At 37.5% G+C, this 23,102-nt stretch overlaps 2 protein-coding genes across 2 annotated transcripts in view; both read left to right on the plus strand.

Moving 5' to 3' along the window:
• Nucleotides 1-11,287, plus strand: part of LOC125230961 (dual 3',5'-cyclic-AMP and -GMP phosphodiesterase 11-like) — a 306,906-nt gene extending 295,619 nt beyond the window's left edge. The window contains 8 exon segments of the mRNA XM_048136282.1: nt 3,671-3,820; nt 5,747-5,806; nt 6,547-6,801; nt 7,543-7,656; nt 8,858-9,045; nt 9,373-9,601; nt 10,111-10,194; nt 10,392-11,287. Of these exon segments, the coding sequence (XP_047992239.1) occupies nt 3,671-3,820; nt 5,747-5,806; nt 6,547-6,801; nt 7,543-7,656; nt 8,858-9,045; nt 9,373-9,601; nt 10,111-10,194; nt 10,392-10,709 (1,398 nt within the window). The 3' untranslated portion in view covers nt 10,710-11,287.
• Nucleotides 11,288-21,603: 10,316 nt separating this feature from the next.
• LOC125230837 (long-chain-fatty-acid--CoA ligase 5) overlaps nt 21,604-23,102 on the plus strand; it is a 98,789-nt gene continuing 97,290 nt past the window's right edge. The window contains exon 1 of the mRNA XM_048136070.1: nt 21,604-21,811. The gene's annotated coding sequence lies outside the window, so the exon portion shown is untranslated. The remainder of the gene's footprint in view (nt 21,812-23,102) is intronic.

Below are 23,102 nucleotides of genomic sequence, written 5' to 3' on the forward strand. Positions count from 1 at the left end.
TGAAAGTATATTTCAAACTTGTCACTAGCAAGCACCCTATGTCACCATTAACTTCTCGTTCAGACCTCTTTGCTCTCTGAGTCTAGCCATTATGTATGCCTATTCTCTTGCCTAGTCATCGGATTTTCGAGCTAATTGACCCTAACAACAACCTTTATCACAATTAGGGTGGACTGGGTGAATGCGGGCATTAGGACACGTTCGTAGTAGATGTGAGCCATAGCATTGAATACTATTGGGTTGGTAAGAAAGTAATGAGCGAATCATAACCAATATTGTAATTTTTATTTAATTTATTATTTTAATCATTTATCAAAAATATAACGGCCTTCGTTATCTACTACTTGTCTCCATCGTTCTGGTAAAGAATGAATAGCATCGGCAAAGAAGTTCTTAGGTTTAGATTCAAAAAACTCAGCTATGTACTGTCGTAGATGGGCTTGATCATCGAACTTTTTTTCATTCAAGGCATTGCTTAGCGATCTGAACAATGCGTAATCCGTAGGTGCCAAGTCTGGAGAGTACGGTGGATGAGGTATCACTTTCCAACCTAGCTCCAATAGCTTTAGCCGAGTCACTTTTGCAATGTGTGGGCGAGCATTGTCGTGTAAGAAAAACTTTAGCATGCTGTGGACGATTCTGACAGATTTTTTGGTTTAAATTTTCAAGCTGATTACAGTATACTGATGCGGTAACAGTCATTCCACTTGGTAGGAGTTCCCAGTGAATAATACCATGAATATCCCACCAAACGGACAGCATAATTTTTTTCGGGTGAGGCTCTGTTTTTGGTGCCTCTATTCCTTTTTCGTTTGGAGCTAGCCACTGACGTTTGCGTGTGTGATTTATATATAAGACCCATTTTTCATCTCCAGTGATAAGATGGTCCAACCAGTTGAATGTGCGGCGAAAAGACAGAAGTTGTATGCAGATATCGGCACGGCGGTTTAGTTGATCTCTATCAAGTTCGTGCGGTATCCAAACACTGTATTTGTAGTTTTTTCCCAACTCGTGTAAATGTGTTTCTATGGTGACATGAGAGCAGCCTAACTCGGTAGCAAGAGTACGACTCGTTAGCCTCGGATCTCCTTCAATTAAGGTTTTTAATTTGGCTACATCAATCTTCACCGGTCGACCAGACTTAGGTTGATCTGATAATGAAAAGTCGCCACTACGAAACCGCTGGAACCATCGTTTCGCCGTGGCCTCAGACACAACTTCAGGAGCAACACGCTGACATATATTACGCACTGCTTCGGCGGCTGAATGGCCAGACTGAAATTCATATAGTAAGCAATGCCTTACATGCACTTTTAATTCGTCCATTTTCTTCCTTATATTAGCTCGTCGACAGCTAGTGAATGACTGACGAGAAACTGTGCGACTCGCCCTTTATATACTTTCGACCATAGAAGATTCTAGAACTCTCTCAAAAATTTTATGTGGAATTCAATCGATCGCTCATTACTTTCTTACCAACCCAATATTTAGGTGTTACTGTCACCGGCATAAATACCTAAGTGATGATTTCTGTACCTTGTCACTTTAACGTCGTGTCCGAAATGTCATACGAAATTGTCAAACGATTAAAAGCGACAAGGTACAGAAATCATCCCTTATTATTCCAGTTACTGTACCTATTAGGTAGCAATCACCTAAATGCCCCGGCATTTAGCTGTCTTTAACATGCACACATTATACATGTAAAAGGTCTAACACTACATACAGTAAGAAAACTTCACCGTAATCTCTGAAAATATGCGTGCCAATCTTAAAGGCAAGTGCTTATAAAATTTGTCTCTCGGGAAATAAAATAACCTCTCTCCCGAAACCGTTAATTCATTACTTGATTTCTATTTAACTCCATTACACTGTCTCTTAGGAAATTTAAAGGATTAATTTGGTTCAAAAAGGTAGATTAAATAAATATAGGTACATAGCGATTTCTAGAGTAGCTTCGTTATGATGAGAGCTTTAAGAATTTAGTTATTCAATTAAATAGCGATTTCCTAGAAAAAAAAAATAGTGCATGGACTCCCTCCGCGCGAGAGAAGTGAAACTTTGTAATGTGTTGTTTTTCAAAATTCGATCTCTGATTACAGTATAAGATTGGCTCTAACAATAAATGTCTCTGTTTGGGCCAATGGTCGACTGGCAGAGAATGCTTTTTGGCATTAAATTCGCCATTTTAACATTTTCTTTATTTGTGCTTTAAAGTTTAAAATCAAAATAAAATGCCGAAGCAAAAGGGCTCCCTAGAAAGAACCGTAAGCGATAGGCCTCGAGATTCGGGGTCGCATTTCATATCTGCTGGCATGATCCGAGTGGTCGTAAATAAACCTAATTTATAGTCAAAGCAGCGTAATAAATATCTAGGCACTAGATCCTAAAAGCCTTTCGAGAACGAAATGCTTGGAATCTGAGTATTTATCATACAGAAAATATGCCTTCGCGCATTTCATTTCGACGTTTTGACGTGGAAATCTTTTAACTTCAAGAGAATTTGCGAGATAACTTTTAAAGAAGATTTAATTTTAATAAGTCTCGTGTAAGATGTATGGTAATACTTACTTCCATTAATGTATTAACGACACATACATATATTACGTAAATGGGATGTAATTTTTTTAAAATCATTTCATCGTTAAGCAAATCGCTTCATTATTCCTTGAGATGACGTGAACGCGGGACAAGGAATGTTTTATTATCACAAAGCAATTTATTTTCAAGCTACCTATTTAAGATACGAGTGTTGCTGTAAATACTTTCTTCAACTATAGGCTACTTGCCTCCTAGTCAAATCAGCTTCTTTTTAAGAACTGTCAAAACGAATTTGAATGACTTGCTAATATGGAATTTATATGAAATCGAATTGAGTGACGTCACGGTCAACTCAGTTACTTTATATATTTCTACTTGTATTATTAAATATAAATTTGATCAAAAATAACTTCTGTCCATGTTTTTTCTTATAATTATCTGATGCTTTATTTCGTGGATGGTATAAAATATTTTATTTCAACTACAGTCAAGTTCCCTATTAATATCTTAGATGTAAACTTCTACTTGTCCCAAAAAACTCTGAAAGAAACAAAAACTCTCAAATTTCAAGAATAAAGAACCACTTGATTCTATTATCTGTTCGGCAACTTTATTGGTTTAATGATAAATGTGCCGTTATCTGGGTAAAGGGACCTTGGAGCTTATTGTCGGGGGCGCTTACGTCCCGCGGCGTTGTATTTGTATACGAACATCGTTTATAAGTTTATAACGCCGTAAGCGCCATCGACAATAAGGTCCCCTTTACCCAGATAACGGCACATTTATCATTAAACCAATAAAGTTGCCGAACAGATAATAGAATCGAGTGGTTCTCTATTCTTGAGATTTGAGAGTTTTTAATACTTGAATACAAAGATATAGAGCATCAAAGTTCCGGAGTGGGGCTTGCGACGTCACTTCTAAGTAAAAATTGTACCTAGGCGTGACGTCACGCGAAATTTCAACGCACTGTATTGTCGTAATTTTTCGTTTACGAGAAAAAAGAAAAAATATGTGTCTAAAATTCTTTGGCAATGTAACTGACAGACTAATTAGTTTTTTTTAATCGTCTCGCCTTTTGTTGAACTTTTTTTTCGTTTTATAAATCCCTTTCTCTGTTTATTTACAGTTAGTAAATAAATTCGACGAGCTACTCTTCACGAAGAACGACGAGAACTTCGTGGAAGCGTTCGCGATATTCTGCGGAATGGGCATACACAACACGCATATGTACGAGAAGGCTATTACTGCGATGGCGAAGCAGAGCGTTACTCTTGACGTGAGTATTTGTTCTACCATAGATTAAATATAAGAAGATCATACCATCCCATACATTAAAATGACCGCCTAAGAACGCGCATACACTACACCACACATAGATGGCGCCACAAAAATGCCTTGTTGCCATCGATTATTTGTAGATTGGCGTTAAGTGTCACTTTCGAGCCATAAATCTATGTCAAAAGTGACACTTAAAGCCATATACATATACAAGTATAATCGAAAGCTGCAAGACATTTTTTTTGTTGCGCCATCTATGAGTGGTGTAGTGTATGCGCGTTCTTAGGCGGTCGCAATTTAATATATGGGATATTATGATCTTCTTATATTTAATCTATGGTTCTACCTTCTCCAATAGAACAGAGCGGTATTTATATCTATCACGTTATCTTGGGGGTGTTTGCAATATTCTGCGGTATTTGTATACATGGGTAAATCAACTTTTTCTTGTCTGTTATTGCCATGGTTACGGTCTCCTGAGTCACGCTGAATGCAAAAATATGCTACTTAAACTATGCAAACATGCATTTTTCTGGTGTTAACAAGCCCTTTCCTTAATTTGCCACCAACAAACATGGACTACACACATGCTTGCATAAATTCAGTAGCATAATTTTGTATAAAACCAGCGTGACTCGGGTGACCGTAACCATGGCAATAAAAGATAAGAAAAAGTTGATTCACTCACATAACACGCACATGTACAAAACGGCCATAACTGCAATGGAAAAGCAGAGCGTTACTCTTTACGTAAGCTTTTATTTTATATTTTTACTCTTAACAGATTAGTTATAAAGAACAAGGTGACTGTCTCTCGTTATCCTGGAGCCGTTCACGGTAGTCTGCAGAATGGACGTCACTGCAATGACGAAGCAGAGCGTTACTCTTTACGTCAGTTCTTCTTTCTATCTCTGTTCAAACAGATTATAAAAAAGAGAGGTACTTATCGGTGATAATGGTGAAGCCCTCCGCGATATTATACGATTATATTACGTGAGTTCACCTTTTTCATTTGTATCAGGTACCTACCCTTTGGAACCTTGAATACGAGGGTCGTTGACCTTGCGTATTAGTGAATGAACGACTAGGGTTAATTGCCAGCAGATTTTTTTTATATGACCAAGTTCTGCTTTTCTAAAGCAAAGCCTTAGGTACTTATATCTACTTTAGAAACGAGTATGTTATTAAAAAAGTTTCTACTTAATCTAGCTTTGCCGGCAGCTCCACTGCGCTCGATTTTTAAAATTAGTTTTGTAGAAAAATTAACATCGATTTTCTCGAGGCTTTCACTAACTAACGATGACTTTGGCTTTTAAATTCGCACGCTCGTGCTTAAAATAGAATTCTTATTTTTGCATTTCTTAGACACTGGTCCCATCGCGAGCTAGTAAGCTATGAGCTATCGACTATAAAAACGAACAAAAGATAAGTACTCCCGTGCAAATAAAAGAGACACGGCGATATTGATAGCTCACCGCTGGGCGAGTAACTATAAACATCGTCGTGTCTCTTTTATTTACACGGAAGTGATTATCTTTTGTTCGTTTTTATAGCCGATAGCTCATAGTTTACTAGCGGTGGGACCAGTGCCTTAAGGCTTATTTAGACGGCGTGCGATCTAGCAGGCGATTTCACACTGCGGACTAGGTTACATCCAATTCATTCGCTGATCATATGATCGCAACACATCGCGAGATCTCGTAGCGTCTAAAGGTGATCAAAGACTGACAAAATTGGATTTGATTCACGACTCCCAACAACCAAATAACAGATGTAAATATGGCGCAGTCGGTTGGATACGGACTTACGTTTCACAAAGATTTGTGTCATCTGTAGAAATAATACTTTTATTTGCGAAAACAAGGGACATAAAAGCCTCTCATCGAGATCTGTCACATTTTGACATTAACAATTTTGATTTCAGGTTTTAAGTTACCATGCATCCGCTACATTAGATGATGCACAGCGGTTACGAGTAAGTAATGTAATTGACTTTTTTCATTTTTATTTGCTTTGCCGAACATGGTTTAACCATTAATTTTGTTTGAAATGTTACTAACATAGCATGCTCATCCATCACCTATCGCTCCTTCTATCTATCCTCTGTCCTTAGTAAGGTTAATAGTAAAAAAATCCTATTGGGTTCTGTTGTTTATAGCAGTAATAAAAAAATGCACAGGCAGCCATTGCAATCAACTAGATTAAGATGATGTTCCACCGAAGAAAATGTTGAGTTTTAATTTAAACTTTTTGTGCTAGCGACGTAGCGACGGCAACAGTCGAACGGCATTTGCCTCAAACAAAACTCTTCCTTCAAAGTGACTAGCTTCTAACCCTGCTCAACAATTTCATTAGTAGACTATTCTGTCAGCAGCAAAAGTATCATGCAAATAATTAAATCCACAACCACGTTAAATGTATCTCCACAATTATGTTGGAGTATTTAAGAAATGAAGATTAAAACTATTTATACAAGTCTAGAATCTAGATACCCATCAACTAGCCCATGACCCCATGTCTTACCTACTAGGTTTTAACGATTGATTGTGTACCTAGAAAAGTTTTTCATCTAGTAATTAATTACCTAAGTTGTAAGACTTTCACAAAAGTATCCAACTTTGTTAAGTTCAAAAAAGTTTGAAAATTTGTCAAATTTGAATCCCATTGTACTAAATTATAAGTTTGTTCATTACCGTCATTGTTTACTCGTATTTCTACTTCCAGACGCTAAGGATAGCTTCATCAGCGCACTTCAGCCTTCACGAACTGGATTTCGACGACATCCACATGAGCGATGATGACACGCTCACCGCTTGCCTGCGGATGTTCCTGGACCTGGACTTTGTGGAACGATTCCATATCGACTACAGTGTGCTGTGCCGGTGGCTGCTCAGTGTGAAGAAGAATTATCGGAATGTGACTTATCATAATTGGAGACACGCTTTCAACGTCGCGCAGATGATGTTCGCCATTTTAACGGTGAGTTTTATATGAAGTTTCACTGTCGTTAAGATCTGGATTTATCGTCAACATGAGTGTCGAAGATAGGCTCACCGCTTGCCTGCGGATGTTCATGGACCTGGACTTTGTGGAACGATTCCATATTGACTAGAGTGTGCTGTGCCGGTGGCTGCTTAGTGTGAAGAAGAATTATCGGAATGTGACTTATCATAATTGAGTGAGATAAGACACGCTTTCAACGTCGCGCAGATGATGTTCGCTATTTTAACTGTAAGTATCTCTTTTTTTACATGATACCTACTTGGGGCTTGGCAATGGCTACTATTACTACTTCACTGGCTCACCGACCGAAGTGGATCTTGACCTCCGACACTAGATTTCACTATTCGCTCACGTCCAGTGCAACCCCATCCTATTCAGCCACTTGAAGATCGCACAGATCTTTGTGGACCTCTTCGATTTGCATGCTACTCCAAGCAGGATATGGTTGAACTATATCTGCTATATCCGCCAAATCGAGCAAAAAGAGGCACGGCCGTACCATCTATTTCTCGAAGCAATTCAGATCATTTTATTGTACATCTTTGTAAGCCCATATTCAGCAAATAAAGAAATACAAATACAAAATACCAGATCTTCTGTCCAGTCTTTGCACACAGCTAACACAGTCTCTCGATCTAGACTATTTCAACTAACATTATGCCAGAATTATGTAGGAACTAAATATTCATGCATTAACGTCAATATTATATATTCCAGGAAACCCAATGGTGGAAGATCTTCGGCGAGTTGGAGTGCCTGGCTCTGATCATCGGCTGCCTGTGCCACGACCTTGATCACCGAGGGACCAATAACTCTTTCCAGATCAAGTGAGTTTTATATTTATTCTCCTGAACCCTAAAAGCGTCGTGTCCTGTCGTTCCCACGACGCCAGCAACCCCTAATGTTGCTATGGCGGACGCTGTCAAAGCAATAGGGACCTTGACTGTAGTTAAAATAAAATATGTTAGGCATGGTAATGCACGAAATAAAGCATCAGATAACTATAAGAATAACATGGACCGAAGTTATTTATAAATCCAATTTATATTTAATAAGTCCGGTAGAAATATATATAAAGTAACTGAGTTGACCGTGACGTCACTCAATTCGATTTCATATAAATTCCATATTAGAAAGTGGTTCAAATTCGTTTTGACAGTTCTTAAAAAGAAGCTGATTTGACTAGGAGGCAAGTAGCCTATTGTCCTGCTGACTGAGAAGGTTTTATTTTCGATATTTGCTAGTAGATATATTGGCGTGCAGGCGACATTTTGACGCGAGAGACAAATCGTTCAAAAGGTTAAATGAAATTGGAAACATAAGTACTTCTTTCCCTAAAAACTATTCTAAATACGTACACAATATGATATACAAATCAAAAATACAAAGAAAATACCTACTATTCCGGCTGCTCGATAAAAAATGTGTAACAGCTATCGATTTTATTTAATGGACAAGGCCTTTATTGTGGCTGAGAAAAACCTTTTACAGTTTTTCCCTTTGTTACGGTTTTATAAAAACATTTTACTATGAAAGCTTAATTGTTCGAGAATAATTCGGATTATTCAATACTTGATAGATCAAAGCTTTTAGCGTCTATCTCATCCATCTGTCTATAGATGTTTCAGGATTAGAGTATGTCAATTTGTGATAGGTACATTTATCATTGACAATACATAATAACGAATAGCTTTGTTGTAAGTATGTTTTTTGATCAATTTAAGCTTTCTATAAAATCTTGTTACTAGATATAATATCTCGAAAAAATTGATTTTGCACTTTTAGTTTTTACTCGACTATGGTAAAGCTGAGAGGAAAGGTCATTTCTCTTTGTATCTTAATTACACATGTTTCATAATGGCGTCGAGATATCGTATTATTATTAGACTTTGTAATATTATGTATGTGCGCTTCAGCTAACAGAATATATATTATCTCCATCATCATTGTATAGACACCTTATATTTTTTACGCGACTTAAAATCTTCATTCTTCTTTGGCAATATATTAATAAGTAAATCGACATTTCCAGGGCATCGTCACCCTAGCGCAGCTGTATTCAACATCCACCATGGAACACCACCACTTTGACCAGTGTCTGATGATCCTTAACTCTCCCGGGAACCAGATACTGTCCCACCTATCCTCAGACGATTATGAAAAAGTCGTCAAGGTGCTTGAAGACGCGATCCTGTCTACTGATTTGGCGGTTTACTTTAGGTAATTATATTTAAAACTGTCTTATGCAGGTATACCATGGGGATCAAGCCAGTAAAGTTAGAGATCACTTTGACCAGTGTCTGATGATCCTCAACTCTCCCGGCAACCAGATACTGTCCCATCTATCCTCAGGCGACTATGAGAAGGTCGTCTAGGTGTTTGAAGACTCAATGCTGTCCGCAGACCTGGCTATTATGTCTTTATGTCCAATGCATGCCATGAAGATCAAGTTAGTCTAGTTCAATGTCTGATCATCGGATGTTGGTCTATTGAAACCTGTCTTAAAGTCGATTATGAAGTTCTAAAAACTGATTCTTCACGTTACAGCAAACGCACATCCTTCATTGAGCTGGTCGAACAAGAGCGCTCAGTGACCACGGCGTGGGGCGAATGCGAAGAGCGGCGCGGTCTCCTCCGGGCCATGCTCATGACTGCCTGCGACTTGGCGGCCATCACTAAACCCTGGCCTGTTGAGAGGCGTGTGGCGGCGTTGGTAGCTGGCGAGTTCTTCAGACAAGGCGATTTAGAGAGGCAGAACTTGAATTTGACCCCGATCGTAAGTAACTTAATAGTTAATATGTCATGCTCATGACTGCCAGTGACCTGGCTGCTATCAACAAACCTTGGCCCGTTGAAAAGCGTGAAGTGGATTTGGTAGCTACTTCGCTGCTATGACCAAAACTTGGCCGCTGGCGCTTGGTTACTGGCGAGTTATTCAGACAAGGCGATCTGGAGCGACAGAACTTGAACTTGTCTCCTATTGTAAGTAAACATAGATAGTTTATTTCACCAATGCTCATGACTGCCTCCGACTTGGCTGGTAGCACTAAACCTTTGCCTGTTGAAAGGTGTGTAGCGGCGTTGGTTGCTGGCGAGATCTTTACACGGTTCATTACAGTTCATTCTTCTTTTTTCTACTTGTTTTTATAAGTCATGCTTCAGTCATGGTCATGTCTTAAAATCGTGAGAACTCTGCAGCCCTCACACTTCAGATCTACATGACAAACACAATAAAAAATTACAATTTTTGAACTATGCTGTAATGTTTTTATCTCTTTATTTCAGGATTTAATGAATCGGGATAAAGAAGATGAGCTGCCGGCCATGCAAGTCAAATTTATCGACACAATCTGCTTGCCCATTTATGAGGTAAGCTATAAAATATATAATCATTTTTACCTATTTCTAATTTGAACCTGATTACCGGAGCTATGAAACTTTTTAAGGCCGTAGTCGTTAACAGCCGCCGCTCTAGTACAACAACCAATGCTTTCAATTGTTTCTTGTGTTGTTTACATGTCATGAAAGATAAGGGGAAATAATAATATGTTTTGTCTCAATTCCAGGCGTTCGCAGTCCTATCACCGAGCCTACAGCCGATGCTAGACCGAGTCAAAAGCAACCGAGCGCACTGGATCGAGCTCGCCAACAACGACAAGAACGACTACATGGACAAGGAGCCAGAAAGAGACAAGTCCAGCCTCAGCTCCCACGTCGAAGATACCGATACGTATGAGGGAGATAGCAGTGGTGCCGTCAGCTTGTCTTCAGAGACCAACTTCAAGTATGAAAATCTTGAGAACCCGGTCGTGGGGCTGCTAGCGAACAACGCGCTCGCGCTCACTAATCAGGGTAAATTCAACAACGTCAATGACACGGTATAAAGGTAGGTGTAGCCCCGACAACTTCGAACAGTTTATAATCATCGTTCTAAATTCAAAATCTCTGATCAATGCCGAAGACGGTTGTGTCGTCACTTGTTTTTGCCCGATATTCGTGCATTTTTTACTTCGAAGCTTCTCAGAATACGTTTGCGTAGTCTGTTGTTTCATCTGAGATTCGATTTTTTTTAGTTCGAAGTTGGATTACACGGTATCGGTGTACATAGTCAATGACGTCAACTGAGACGTATTAAAGGCCAATAGAGAAGCCAAATCGTCCAATTAGATAGTATAGCGTAAGATCAGTATCCCGCACAGCACAAGACTTTATTTTTAATCTGGGAGTTACTTTCAACCAGCGATTTGCAAATCGATGTTCCTATTGGTCTGATGGGTCTATTCACATGGCGGGCGTAGTAACAGATGTGTGATATTTATGTAGTAAATAGTCATAGTCAAATGAATTTCCCTTAACGCATGGCGTTTAAAATAACTTGTCACTTGTCGCTGCACTATTTTTGTACACTTCATTTACTAACGTTTTTAATAAAAGTAATATACTTCGAAGTCTGTAACTATGTATTAGAAACGATAACGATATAACTTCTATTTCATTGAATTGAATGAAATTAATATTTATGATATAACTTCGAAATCGAAGCTTTATCGTACGACTGTATGAAACTACAGTGTCCAATGATTTTAGTCGAAAATATATCTGAATGACATTTATTGTTTACTAGATTTAAGTATCGTAACGTGTCAAACATAAATGACCAAGAAACCAAAAAGTCTTATTGTACTAAATTATTATTATTGTTTGTGAATTCACTCCGTAAGCTTTGAGTATTACGAATGAATTACGGTACTGTTGTTTTAAAATTTAGTTTAGATGGAGCATATCGAACGATAGATTGTTTAAAAATGTAAATTATATACTAGCACAATGTAAATAATAATCAAGAATGTTACTAACAAAATAATCTTCACTGAGTACTTATTTTCGCTCAGGCGTTTTTTGTCAAAATCGTTAAATGTTTAAGTTCTAAAATTGCTCCAGGTAATAAAAAGGCAATTAAATACTTTGGTTTAAGCACGCGGTGACGCAGCGTCAAACGCATGCAATCATGGAAAGTATATTAAAAAAATGCACTTACGGCACGACCATTATGTTCCCTACATTCCCTTGATCGCATGCGTTTACCGCTGCGTTGATCAAGAAAATGCTTTGCGCAAGCTGCGTGGCATGATTCTTCAAAATGAAATATCATGCCACGCGACTTGATTTTTGACGATTTTTGTCAGAAAACGCTTCGGCGCTTATTTTTATGTTCGGGTCTGAATGGGACCGGGAGAACTTCGTCTATCTTGTCCGTAAGGAACAGTGGCCTCGCAGGTTTAGTTACAGGACATATTCAAGGAATTGTATTTCTAGTTGAATTCAGAGTTGGTAAAGATTTGGAGTCTTCACCTTCTATTTTTTTGGTGTTGTATTTTTTATATTATTATGGTCAAAATATGTTGTTACATAGGAACTCTAACAACTTATAAGGGTTGGATGTCTTTGAACATAGAACCTGAACTAAATATCTACCAAAATATCGTAAGTTAATGCAAGATATGCGGGACTTTTTTATACTTGCGGGACTCGAGTTTTTACCAACTCTAATAAAATCCGCATGTTTTCTTATTACCTCATTAAATTGTTAAAGTTAGACAGTTACGGTACCCACTATCCATTCCAAACTACGTAAAACGATTCGTGTTGTCTGTGGCCGATTTTGTAAACGATATAATTATGACGTATATAAAGGCCGTTTGTCCTAAGGACATAAGGGATACACACGAGAATAGGTGTCCCGCGATAAGTCGATGGCTGTGCGACCTGTGTGACTCAACCCAGTATAGCTAAGTCGGTCTATCATTCAAACTCGTATCATAATCGCTTTATTAGGGCCCATTTAGACAGTATGAGAACTCGTATGCAAGTTTTATTATGTTGCGGTATTTGATTGCTTTGCTGAATTGCATGTAACGTCAACAGCCCGCAATGTAACTAAAATCGCATGCGCGTTCGCGCGCCATCCAAAACAGGCCTTAAGCAGATTTTACTGCACTACACGAGGTTGAGTCATATAACCCTGTCATGTCGCAACATGTCACGCGAATTCGGTTGTAGCCGAATGGCACAATCGCTCACGAAACGAAACGCTCGTAGATGTCGTATCTCTATCGCTCGTTCTTATTGGCGCGACAGAGCCAGACTACCTTTCGCGGCGTTTCGTTTTTGTTTCTTGTCGTAGAAATGCCATTCGGCTACGGGGCCTGGTGACATTGTGCGACCTAAGTCGGTAGCGACTGTAGCGAGCGACTTCGCGATACTTTGTCACACGGACAACAATTGTCCCGCGCTGTTGCCATCATGTCAAGCGAAGTTTGACAACGTCGCCATTTTACTCGACGACGCAAAACAATTTTCTCGTTTGTGTATCCCCGATTTTATCGTGGCATTGGCCCGTAGTAAATTAAAATTGTCAATTAACGTAAAGTTAATCCAACTTAGAATGTATTTAGCACTTCTGTAAATTTATTTCGTGCTTTGTCCAAATAAATTAATGTCATTGTAATTCCTGATAAATCTTATAATCAAAATGGTTTTCGAGTTGAAAACTTTAATGTACTTACTCATTCCATGTCAAAATAGATTCTTAAAGTTTCTGGCTTATTTCCTCTATACAAGACAAGACTTTGACCAATTTGTTCCGTAAAGGAAAATATGCAAAGAAAATATTTTCTATTTGGAATATCTCTCTATAAGCATAGGCGTTGTTATATATTAAACACTTGATCGTCATTCAACATACATACATACAATCACGCCTATATCCCATAAAGGGGTAGGCAGAGCACATGAAACTACTCAAGTTTCAGTGCCACTCTTGGCAAATAAGGGGTTGAAAGAAAACGTAATTCAACAGTAATTTATAAATATACGTAGATTTTTGTTGGACCAGTATACCATTATCCGTAGGTAGATGTGTGTCCGCTACACAAAAATAAGTAAAAATTGATAATTGGGATCGTTGTAGTGGGATAATGCGTCAAAATCCTCAAGACAATATACGTACATATTTTATGCGGTAGGAATATTGTTTACCTATCTTTTATTAAAGCCTCCGCCACACAAAGCGTTTTGATAGCGTAGCTTAGCGGAGCAAACCGCGCTTTAGTTCCCGCCGGCCTCCGCTGGGCGCAACGCCAGCGTTCGCCGCACCGCTATCATTGCGCTCCGCTAACGCTACGCTCTCAAAACGCACATGTGTGGCTGAGCTTTATAGTCTGGTTAATATGTTGTCACAGTAACAATGTTAAAAATGCTTAAGGCAAATATGGCGAGCGAGCTCCATCCTAGGCCACGTCTTCGCCTCGGCTAGTCTGTGGCCTTGAGTAAGGCAATTTATAGTAAATTAGCTTTTGCCTGCGGCTTCGCTCGCGTTAGAAGGGACAAAAAGTAGCTTATGTCACTTTCCAGCACTTCAACTATCTTTACCTAAAAAATCACGTCAATTCGTCGCTCAGTTTTGCCGTGAAAGACGGACAAACAAATAGACACACACACTTTCCCATTTATAATATTAGTATGGAATATGGATACATTCAGGATCGAAAGTGTTTAATACATACCAACGCCCTAAATATTTTACATGAAGAAAATCTCAAATTAATTGTGGTAATAAACTATGTACAACTATAATGTTAAGATTGCTGTAAGTATTATTAGAAGTAAATAGACAATTAATAATTGTAATTCACTAAATGAAGAGTTGTATGGTGTGTGAATATGGAGGTTGTTTTGTTCCAAATAAAAATGTTATTTATTTATGATTAAACGAAATTTTAAATAATTTGATGTTTTATTAATGACATGAGCAGCGAGTGTCTTTAGTAGCCATATTATATTATATATATTATATTATTTGATACACTAGCAGCTGATAGCTGATGCGTGTATATCACTGCACTTGTTGTTCTATAGTTAATGTTGTTGTTATAGTATAGATATTAAAGCCTATGTGAATATTTCAATACCTCAGGGTATGAAAATGCTGCTGAAAAGTGTATAAGAAGTATAAGAATCAACAAAGTACTTATTAAGTAGAGGAAGGATTTAACCTTTCGTATGCGTCTGTCAAAAAAATGTCATTAATATATTAGTCATAATAACTACATGTTAAAGTTGAAACAATATGGAGCAGATCTGCTCCTAAGCATACGAGAGGTTAAGTATAATAAAAACCGGCCAAGAGCGTGTCGGGCCACGCTCAGTGTAGGGTTCCGTAGTGTTCCATATTTTTCTCAAAAACTACTGAACCTATCAAGTTCAAAACAATTCGACACATGTGACACTGTTTGAGTTGCAGTCGTCCATAGGTTACGGTGACCGCTTTACATCAGGCGGGCCGTATGCTTGTTTGCCACCGACGTAGTATTAAAAAAAAAAATATTTTCCTAGAAAGTCTTTATAAAGTTCTACTTTTGTGATTTTTTTCATATTTTTTAAACATATGGTTCAAAAGTTAGAGGGGGGGGACGCACTTTTTTTTCCTTTAGGTGCGATTATTTCCGAAACTGTTGATATTATCAAAAAACGATCTTAGTAGACCCTTATTCATTTTTAAATACCTATCCAACAATATATCACACGTTGGGGTTGGAATGAAAAAAAAATATCAGCCCCCACTTTACATGTAGGGGGGGTACCCTAATAAAACATTTTTTTCCATTTTTTATTTTTGCACTTTGTTAGCGTGATTGATATACATATTGGTACCAAATTTCAGATTTCTAGTGCTAACGGTTGCTGAGATTATCCGCGGACGGACGGACGGACAGACAGACATGGCGAAACTATAAGGGTTCCTAGTTGACTACGGAACCCTAAAAAGGGTTAAGTTAAAAATATATATGTACAATCACGCCTGTCTTCCAGAAATAGGTAGGCAGAGCACATGAATCTACCCATGTTATAGTGCTACTCTGGCCAATGAAGGGCCTTGTCCGTGTAGTGACAGATTAAGAATTTCACCACCCCTTTTCTTCCCGTGGGTGTCGTAGAAGTCGACTGTCGGATATGGTTTAAATTGTGGCTATGGAGATTAGAAGTACCTCTATTCTCCCTGATTGTGGCGTTGGCGAGAGGCTGGCAACCTGTCACTGCAATAGGCTACTTGCCTCCTAGTCAAATCAGCTTCTTTTTAAGAACTGTCAAAACGAATTTGAACGACTTGCTAATATGGAATTTATAATGAAATAGAATTGAGTGACGTCAGGACGTCATGGTCAACTCAGTTATATTACATATATTTCTACCTGACTTATTAAATAGAAATTGGATTTAAAAATAACTTCTGTCCATGTTTTTCGTATAATTATCTGATGCTTTATTTCGTGAATGGTATAAAATATTTTATTTTAACTACAGTCAAGTTCCCTATAGCACAATTTCGTTTTTCTTTCAATTATTAAATCAAACATTGAGAAAAGCAAAAGAGGAAATTAGATAGCAATATTTAGCGCCATCTGTCGAAAACACTATAAACGAACGACCAAACAAAGAACTTCAACCCCTTCAGTTGTATCCAGGAATATAGCTGCATGATATTAGAAAGTACTTCAGCGAAAAACTGTTAGATGGCGCTTTATTTCTATGCCAACCAGTGAACCAGTAACCACTTTGTAACTAACTTTAAAATACTGTTTTTAAACCCTAGTGGTTTCAAGTCAAAGTTTTTCCAAAGTGTATTATTTTATAGGTGACGAATACTCACAAAAATTACATTCAGTGCTAGCGAGTTTTAAGTGCCGTATGGACAGCTAGTGACGACTCGTGAGAGCTAATAATAACAGTGTGCGGGTAGTTTAGAAACTATTTAGAACTTCATTGCCGTCGCTAAAATAAAACTAGCATGTGAGTGGGTAAGTTGACCTATGTTTTGATTATTACATTAGATTAACGAAGCGTTTTATATGAAGGAAGGATTAAAAATAGTACATTACCATACAAGTGCAAAAAAACGGAAGTTCAAAACGAGTGGCGATAAGGGAGTGTTTTAAATCGACACGAGTTATGAATTTCCTTTTCGCACGTGTATCGTACGTCGTTTTTCAGTACAGATGGCCCTCCGAAGTTTCGACCTGACAAGAAATGAACAACCTTTTCGTACTAGTGAGTAAAAAAAGCACCATGTCCTGAAATAGTACATCACGTTTTTCAGTACAGATGGCCCTCCGAAGTTTCGACCTGACATATAATGAACCACTTTTCGCACCTAGTGCGTAAAAAAAGCATCATCTGTACTGAAAAAGTCAGTTATATATATTTTCCCCTCACTAGCTCGGAAACACGTGTTTTGTCCTTTAATGCCAGCGGGTAAAAACGCATTTTATCCACTAGTGGGTAAAGTAATTTGACCTTGAATAAAGTCAAATTAACTGCTTTAAAATTGATAAAAGTAGGTGAATCTAGTAATAAAGATGATTGACCTCCTTTGGAGCTACTGGAAGCAGTGATAAACGCATTTTTTGCGTTGTAGTTTTCTCGCTATAGTGAGGGGAAAAGTTTTGTGTTACACTCGGATACAAGTGTATTTTACTTCTCGTGTGTTAAAAAACTCGCAAGTTCAAAGATTTTATTCTCGAACCATTCCACACTCGGCGTTAAAATACAACAAACAAACAAACAAACAAACAAACAAAGCATTTATTGCAAACATATTACAAACATATAACATGTGGGAGTAATATGACCCTGCAAGGGCGCAGCAATCTTACAACTACTTAATAGTAGGTATATAAATAAATTACAAATTAGGTTTTACAAGTTATTAATAATACTTTTAGCTACTTAATTTTGTTATAATAGGTATTAATTAAACATTCTGTCATCAAAAAACTCTTGCAATGTATAAAAGGTTTTGCTTATTAGATATGTGTTAAGGAATTTTTTGAATAATTTAATACTGTCTATTTGTTTTATACATTGAGGAAGTTTATTAAAGATTTTTATGCACATCATATGTGGTCCGGAGTGACATATTTTTAAAGTAGATGTGGGCAGTGAAAGGTGGTTATTTTGGCGGAGGTTTAATGGTTTGGCATGTCGGTCTTTTGCTAAAAGGAAGAAAGAGCTGTTTAGTTTCACGAAAGTGCAGACTTCAAAGATGTACAAAGAGGTTAGTGTTAATATTTCCAGGTTTTTGAAATGAGGTCGACAGGTGTCTAGAGGCTTTATATTAACTAAAATTCGAACGCACCTTTTTTGTAAAATGAATAAGTTATTGATGTCTGTACTGTTACCCCAAAGAAGTATGCCGTAACGGAGTATGGAATGGGCATAGGCATAATATGCGGAAGTGGCAGTTTTTAAATCAGTTGTCTTTTTCAATTCAGATAAGGCATAGGAGAATCTAGATAATTTGTTGCTTACATTCTGTATGTGGTCTTTCCAATTTACGTTTGTGTCGATTGTTGATCCTAACAAGGGAAATGTATCGGTTGATTCTAGTTTAAAGTCACTGTAAGAGAAGTCTAATTTTAACGGATATTTTTGGTGCGGTCTGAATTGCATTATTTTTGTTTTGTTAAAATTCAATTTTAGGTTATGGTCGGTTAGCCAAGAATCTATTTCAGTCAGTATATGGGTAAGGTTAGAATTAAGATCATTGTTGTTTGTGCAGGGAAATACTACTGAAACGTCATCTGCAAATAAAATACTGGGTGCACTAATGGAGTAAGGCAAATCATTAATATAAATAAGGAACAGTAGGCAACCTAATACACTACCTTGGGGAATGGACTGAGTGACATCTACTTTATTTGAACTTATGCGTGAAATTAGTCCTGTGTGGTTATTATGATGCTCTATTTCTACACATTGTTTTCGATTTGTGAGGTAAGAGACAAACCATTTGTGTACAGTTCCTCTTACTCCAATACCGTACAATTTCTTCAACAGAACATCATAACCAATACCGTACAATTTCTTCAACAGAACATCATAAGATATTGCCCCCTTGTATAACAAATAACTATTTCCACTTTCACCATAATTAAAATATTGCAAAACCTACTTAGCTTACCTACTTAGACGCGATCAAGTCCCGTTTACAGTTTAAATTATTTATTAATAACACTTAAATAAAAATTCCATACAATAAATATCATAAACTAGGCAATTAAAAAAAAAAGAAAAGTAAAAATCTAATGCTGCAGCATTTCCTCGCTGAATCGCAATGCTTATACGTTTACAGTTTTAGTTATGATATTTATTTTGCCCAACTTACAACCTGCTTACAACAAATTCACCCTGATTTGATTTGTACTTAGACCAGCGGTTCTCAAACTTATTTTCTCATGGAACCCTTTTAGAAAGCAAACATATCTGACGGAACCCTCAAATTAAATAAAAAAAATATTACAATCTTTATTTTAATAAGTACATAATCCTAATGTGAGGTGTTACATGAAATTGTTTTTTTTTTTTAACACTTGGTAAATATTTGGTTTTATTTATGCAAGAGTTGAAGTTGCATATCAGATAACCAAAATTCACACGGAGCCCCCAGAGAGGCTTTGCAGAGCCCCAGGGATCCGCGGAGCACACTTTGAGTATGGCTGACTTAGACGATAATTATTAATTAGTAATGATCTAATGATTGACGACACAAATTGGAGCTGTGGTTTTGTTATGGTGCTCCCACACTGGGCTGTTATAAATGTTAGTGTGTGGAAGCACCATTAAGTAGTTATTTGGTTATGTGTAGTAAATTGAGATAAAAGTCAAAAACGTAAACTTATTTCACTCTTTACAAAGTTCTTGATTAACTTCTCGAATTATAATGGGCAACCGAAGAAGTAAGAGATTTCAATTGCAGAAGTAATCTACAGAGTGGGGCCTGTAACAAAGGCGAATAATTGAACTCTAGGCTATTCTCCTTATACTGATCAACATTTGTTCGGCGACTTTTAAAAATAACTTGTATTTTGATTTTTATCACCCTTCAAAGTTTTTTCTAAGAGGTAATGTATTGCGAATTCTGTTAAGTCTAAAGTGTGACAGACAACGTCAATGACAACAATAATGGCGTACATTGAAGCTAATATTTATTTTGTATGAAAAATTAAAAATTTAAAGACTTCATAATTTTTAAAAGTCACTGAACAAATGTTGATCAGTATAAGGAGAATAGCCTACAGTTCAATTCTTCGCCTTTGTTACAGGCCCCACTCTGTATAATACTTACATAGTAGAAATTTGACCAGTGCGAGTGTTACAAGGCACGGTGGTTAAACAAAAAGGAGAAAACAATATTTTTCAGCCGCAAACAAGCCGATGGAGCGTCTGATGGTAAGCGATCAACGCCGCTTATAGTACCAAAGTAGCCAATGCACAAACGCTGAATGATAATATCGTTATCGTAACTAGCTATCTCTATCGCTTTTCCGTATTGGCGCGACAGAGCCAGACTGCGTTTCGTTAGGCGTTAAGACGCTGACAACACCCAATGACCTTGACGCTAGCGTACACTGTCTATTCGCATGGGAGTAAGTGAGAGCGCGATGTCACTAAAACAGGGCGGCTAGGTACGAAAAGTTAGTGAAAAATATTAAAAACAAATAGAAAGGCATTATTTGTGCAATATGTTTCGTCAGTGTTTTAGATATGTATATTTTTGTTATTGTAAGTCGAGACCAATCTTTGCAATTTTTTTCTATCGAGCCGATTTCGTTAAATCGTGTATCGAGTACGGCTATGTTCGTTGAAATATAATGAATAATAACATATAATTTACTTGTCTAACTAAAATTCAAATTCAAAATTCAAGTATAGTAATAGTTTATTTTAAAAAAACTGCGCAAGTAACATCAATTTCGCGCATTTGGGTGTTGTCAGCCCCTTAACGATTGTCATTCGGCTAGGCCGGTAGAAAGGTTGAAGGTGCGTTACCGGCCTTTAAGAGGAGGGAGAACGGAAGTACGCTCTTTTGAGCCGTTAAGACGAGTATCGCGTGGTTTTTCGGTGCTCATACTTATTTTGGTTGTATGACTTGTATGTAAATCTATAGAGGGATGTCGAAGAGTCTAATACTTCGTATACCATGTGCCATCGGCAATATGGATTTATATTTTTGACGGAAACTTTTTCAGTCATATTACCTACTTACTCATATTTTATTAAGACACACCCAAGGAGAAACGGTCACGTTAGTATTTTAAATGTGTCTGAAACTGATTGTGTACCACGCCCAGAAACCTTATGTTTTCGGGCGATAATTTATTGACAGACTTCTGAATAGCGTAGGCGTGACTCGCACGACTATTTTATAACAATTTTAAGGCTCCAAGAATTCTAATGGTTTCACCACGGTTTCACTAAGCCAACGCAATCCATCTCTTTCTAATGTTAAGAATTAAAACGGATCAGCTGTAGTACGCTACCGGCGTAGGTGCAGTAACAATACCGAATGACAATTTCAAACGACGAGTGTTGGACTGAAGCCAATCAAACAGTTTTATTTTAATTTAACTAGTGAGTCGTTTAACGCGCCGACCGCAAGTAAGCGCTCCACTTTTCTAAAACAGATTGTTTATTAAAATGTCTGTAAGCTCGCAGTTTCCCGCCAACATTTCCATCAATAACACTGCGCATGTTACTACCGCACGCATCCATCCCTTTCTGTTTTAGGGGAAGCGAGAGGGAAAGTGGATAACCTGAAAATTGCGCGGGCATGCGCAATGAAAAACTTAGTCGTACGATGCGGCGGACATGGTCTGATCCCAGAGTGTACACCGTGGCGATACTGCGGTGCCTTTACAATAAAATACTTAAGTTGTAGACAATTTATTTATAGTTACAATACTGTGATCAAAATGAAATATTAGAAGTAACTCTGTATACATAGGTAGTTATTTCAAATGGTAACCGAAAATAGTACAATCGATTTCACGTGTACATAAACAATTGTTAGATTGTTTTAGGCAGTTTTATCGGAGAAAATGGGTTGTGTGTAGTGAATTTTTAGAACGAATCCAGTTGTATCGACTCGGTGAGTACTAATAATTATAAATCTAGGTTTATTATAAGTCTAGAATTTAGGTATTCTAGTGATATAACACGTCACTAAATCAGTAGACATAAAGTCCTTGGTAAAGCGCTAAAAATCAATGATTACCTTCGAATGACTCGACATTGAATACGGAAATTATATAGTCAAATGCATATCTATTTATTATGTACTTTGATGTCAGGAAATACTAATGTAATTACATCATTAGTACCGTGTAATGTAAAGGAATAACACACTATTAAGCTTCTGTACCGTTATTTGAAGCCTATTTAATATATTGAGAGACAGCGATACTGCTTGTAGATGCGTAGCGGTTCACAGCAGGTACCTACAGCTGAACACCTGTAAACAACTTGCAACTCCAGTTTTACGACTCAGGTTTCCCCTTCCACCAGGCGACCCGTGCCGTAGGGACGGCAACGATGTTTCATCATTGGCGTTCTGTTTGTCGGAACGTTCGGTTCACTACAAAAAATTCTTAGAATTCTTTAATTCTTGGAATTTTATTGTAAGTTTAATCAAAAATATCGTTTTAGAAAACGGTTTTACCGTTCGTTTACTATTATAAATTAAATGTTTTAGAAGCTGAGCACCTGATCGATTCACTTTGAGCGCAGCGTGTCGCGTAAGTAAGCGATTTTTTATTTCTTTTTCAGTTATTTTTTTCAGTGAATCGATTCGTCTTAAGCACGGAACAGGTCAAGAAAGTAAAAATTGAAAAATGATCTCCTTGTCCTCTTTGAGACTAAAACAGTCCTAATTAAAGTCGTAATTGACGCGATTAGTGTTTGTTTTGCCTTGCGGCCGCAGATGAGCCTGTGCTGTGACCTGATAATTTCCGTGCGTGCCCATTGTGGTAGGTACTGTGCTGCGGGATAAAATTCCTTTACAATCTCTTTAAATAGATCGATATTCTGTAACGGAATTCAGAAATAGATCAAAAGTCGAAAGTTAAAGCCTATAGCTGCCGGACTTGGCAAGGGCGTCAATAAATATTTATTGATTCTAAGTATCATGTTGGCTTTTATATCCGATCCCTGTGTGCCTTAAAATCGACTTTCCGCTCTAAAGAAAGGTAACTAACAAACCTATATCATTAGCGTCTTTGGGGAACATGTTTGTGTAATCCGAAAAATGTTCCGTAAATAAATATGGGCAATTTTAAATGCACAGTACGGTATCGTCAGGGATACCTCTGAAAAATGTAGTTTGGTAATGTTCTTATGCCTTAATCAAATCTAAGCCGCTTGCCAGTGGAAGTAAAAGGATT

This window comes from Leguminivora glycinivorella, chromosome 11, assembly GCF_023078275.1.
Source record: "Leguminivora glycinivorella isolate SPB_JAAS2020 chromosome 11, LegGlyc_1.1, whole genome shotgun sequence".
In the NCBI taxonomy this organism is placed as follows: domain Eukaryota; kingdom Metazoa; phylum Arthropoda; class Insecta; order Lepidoptera; family Tortricidae; genus Leguminivora; species Leguminivora glycinivorella.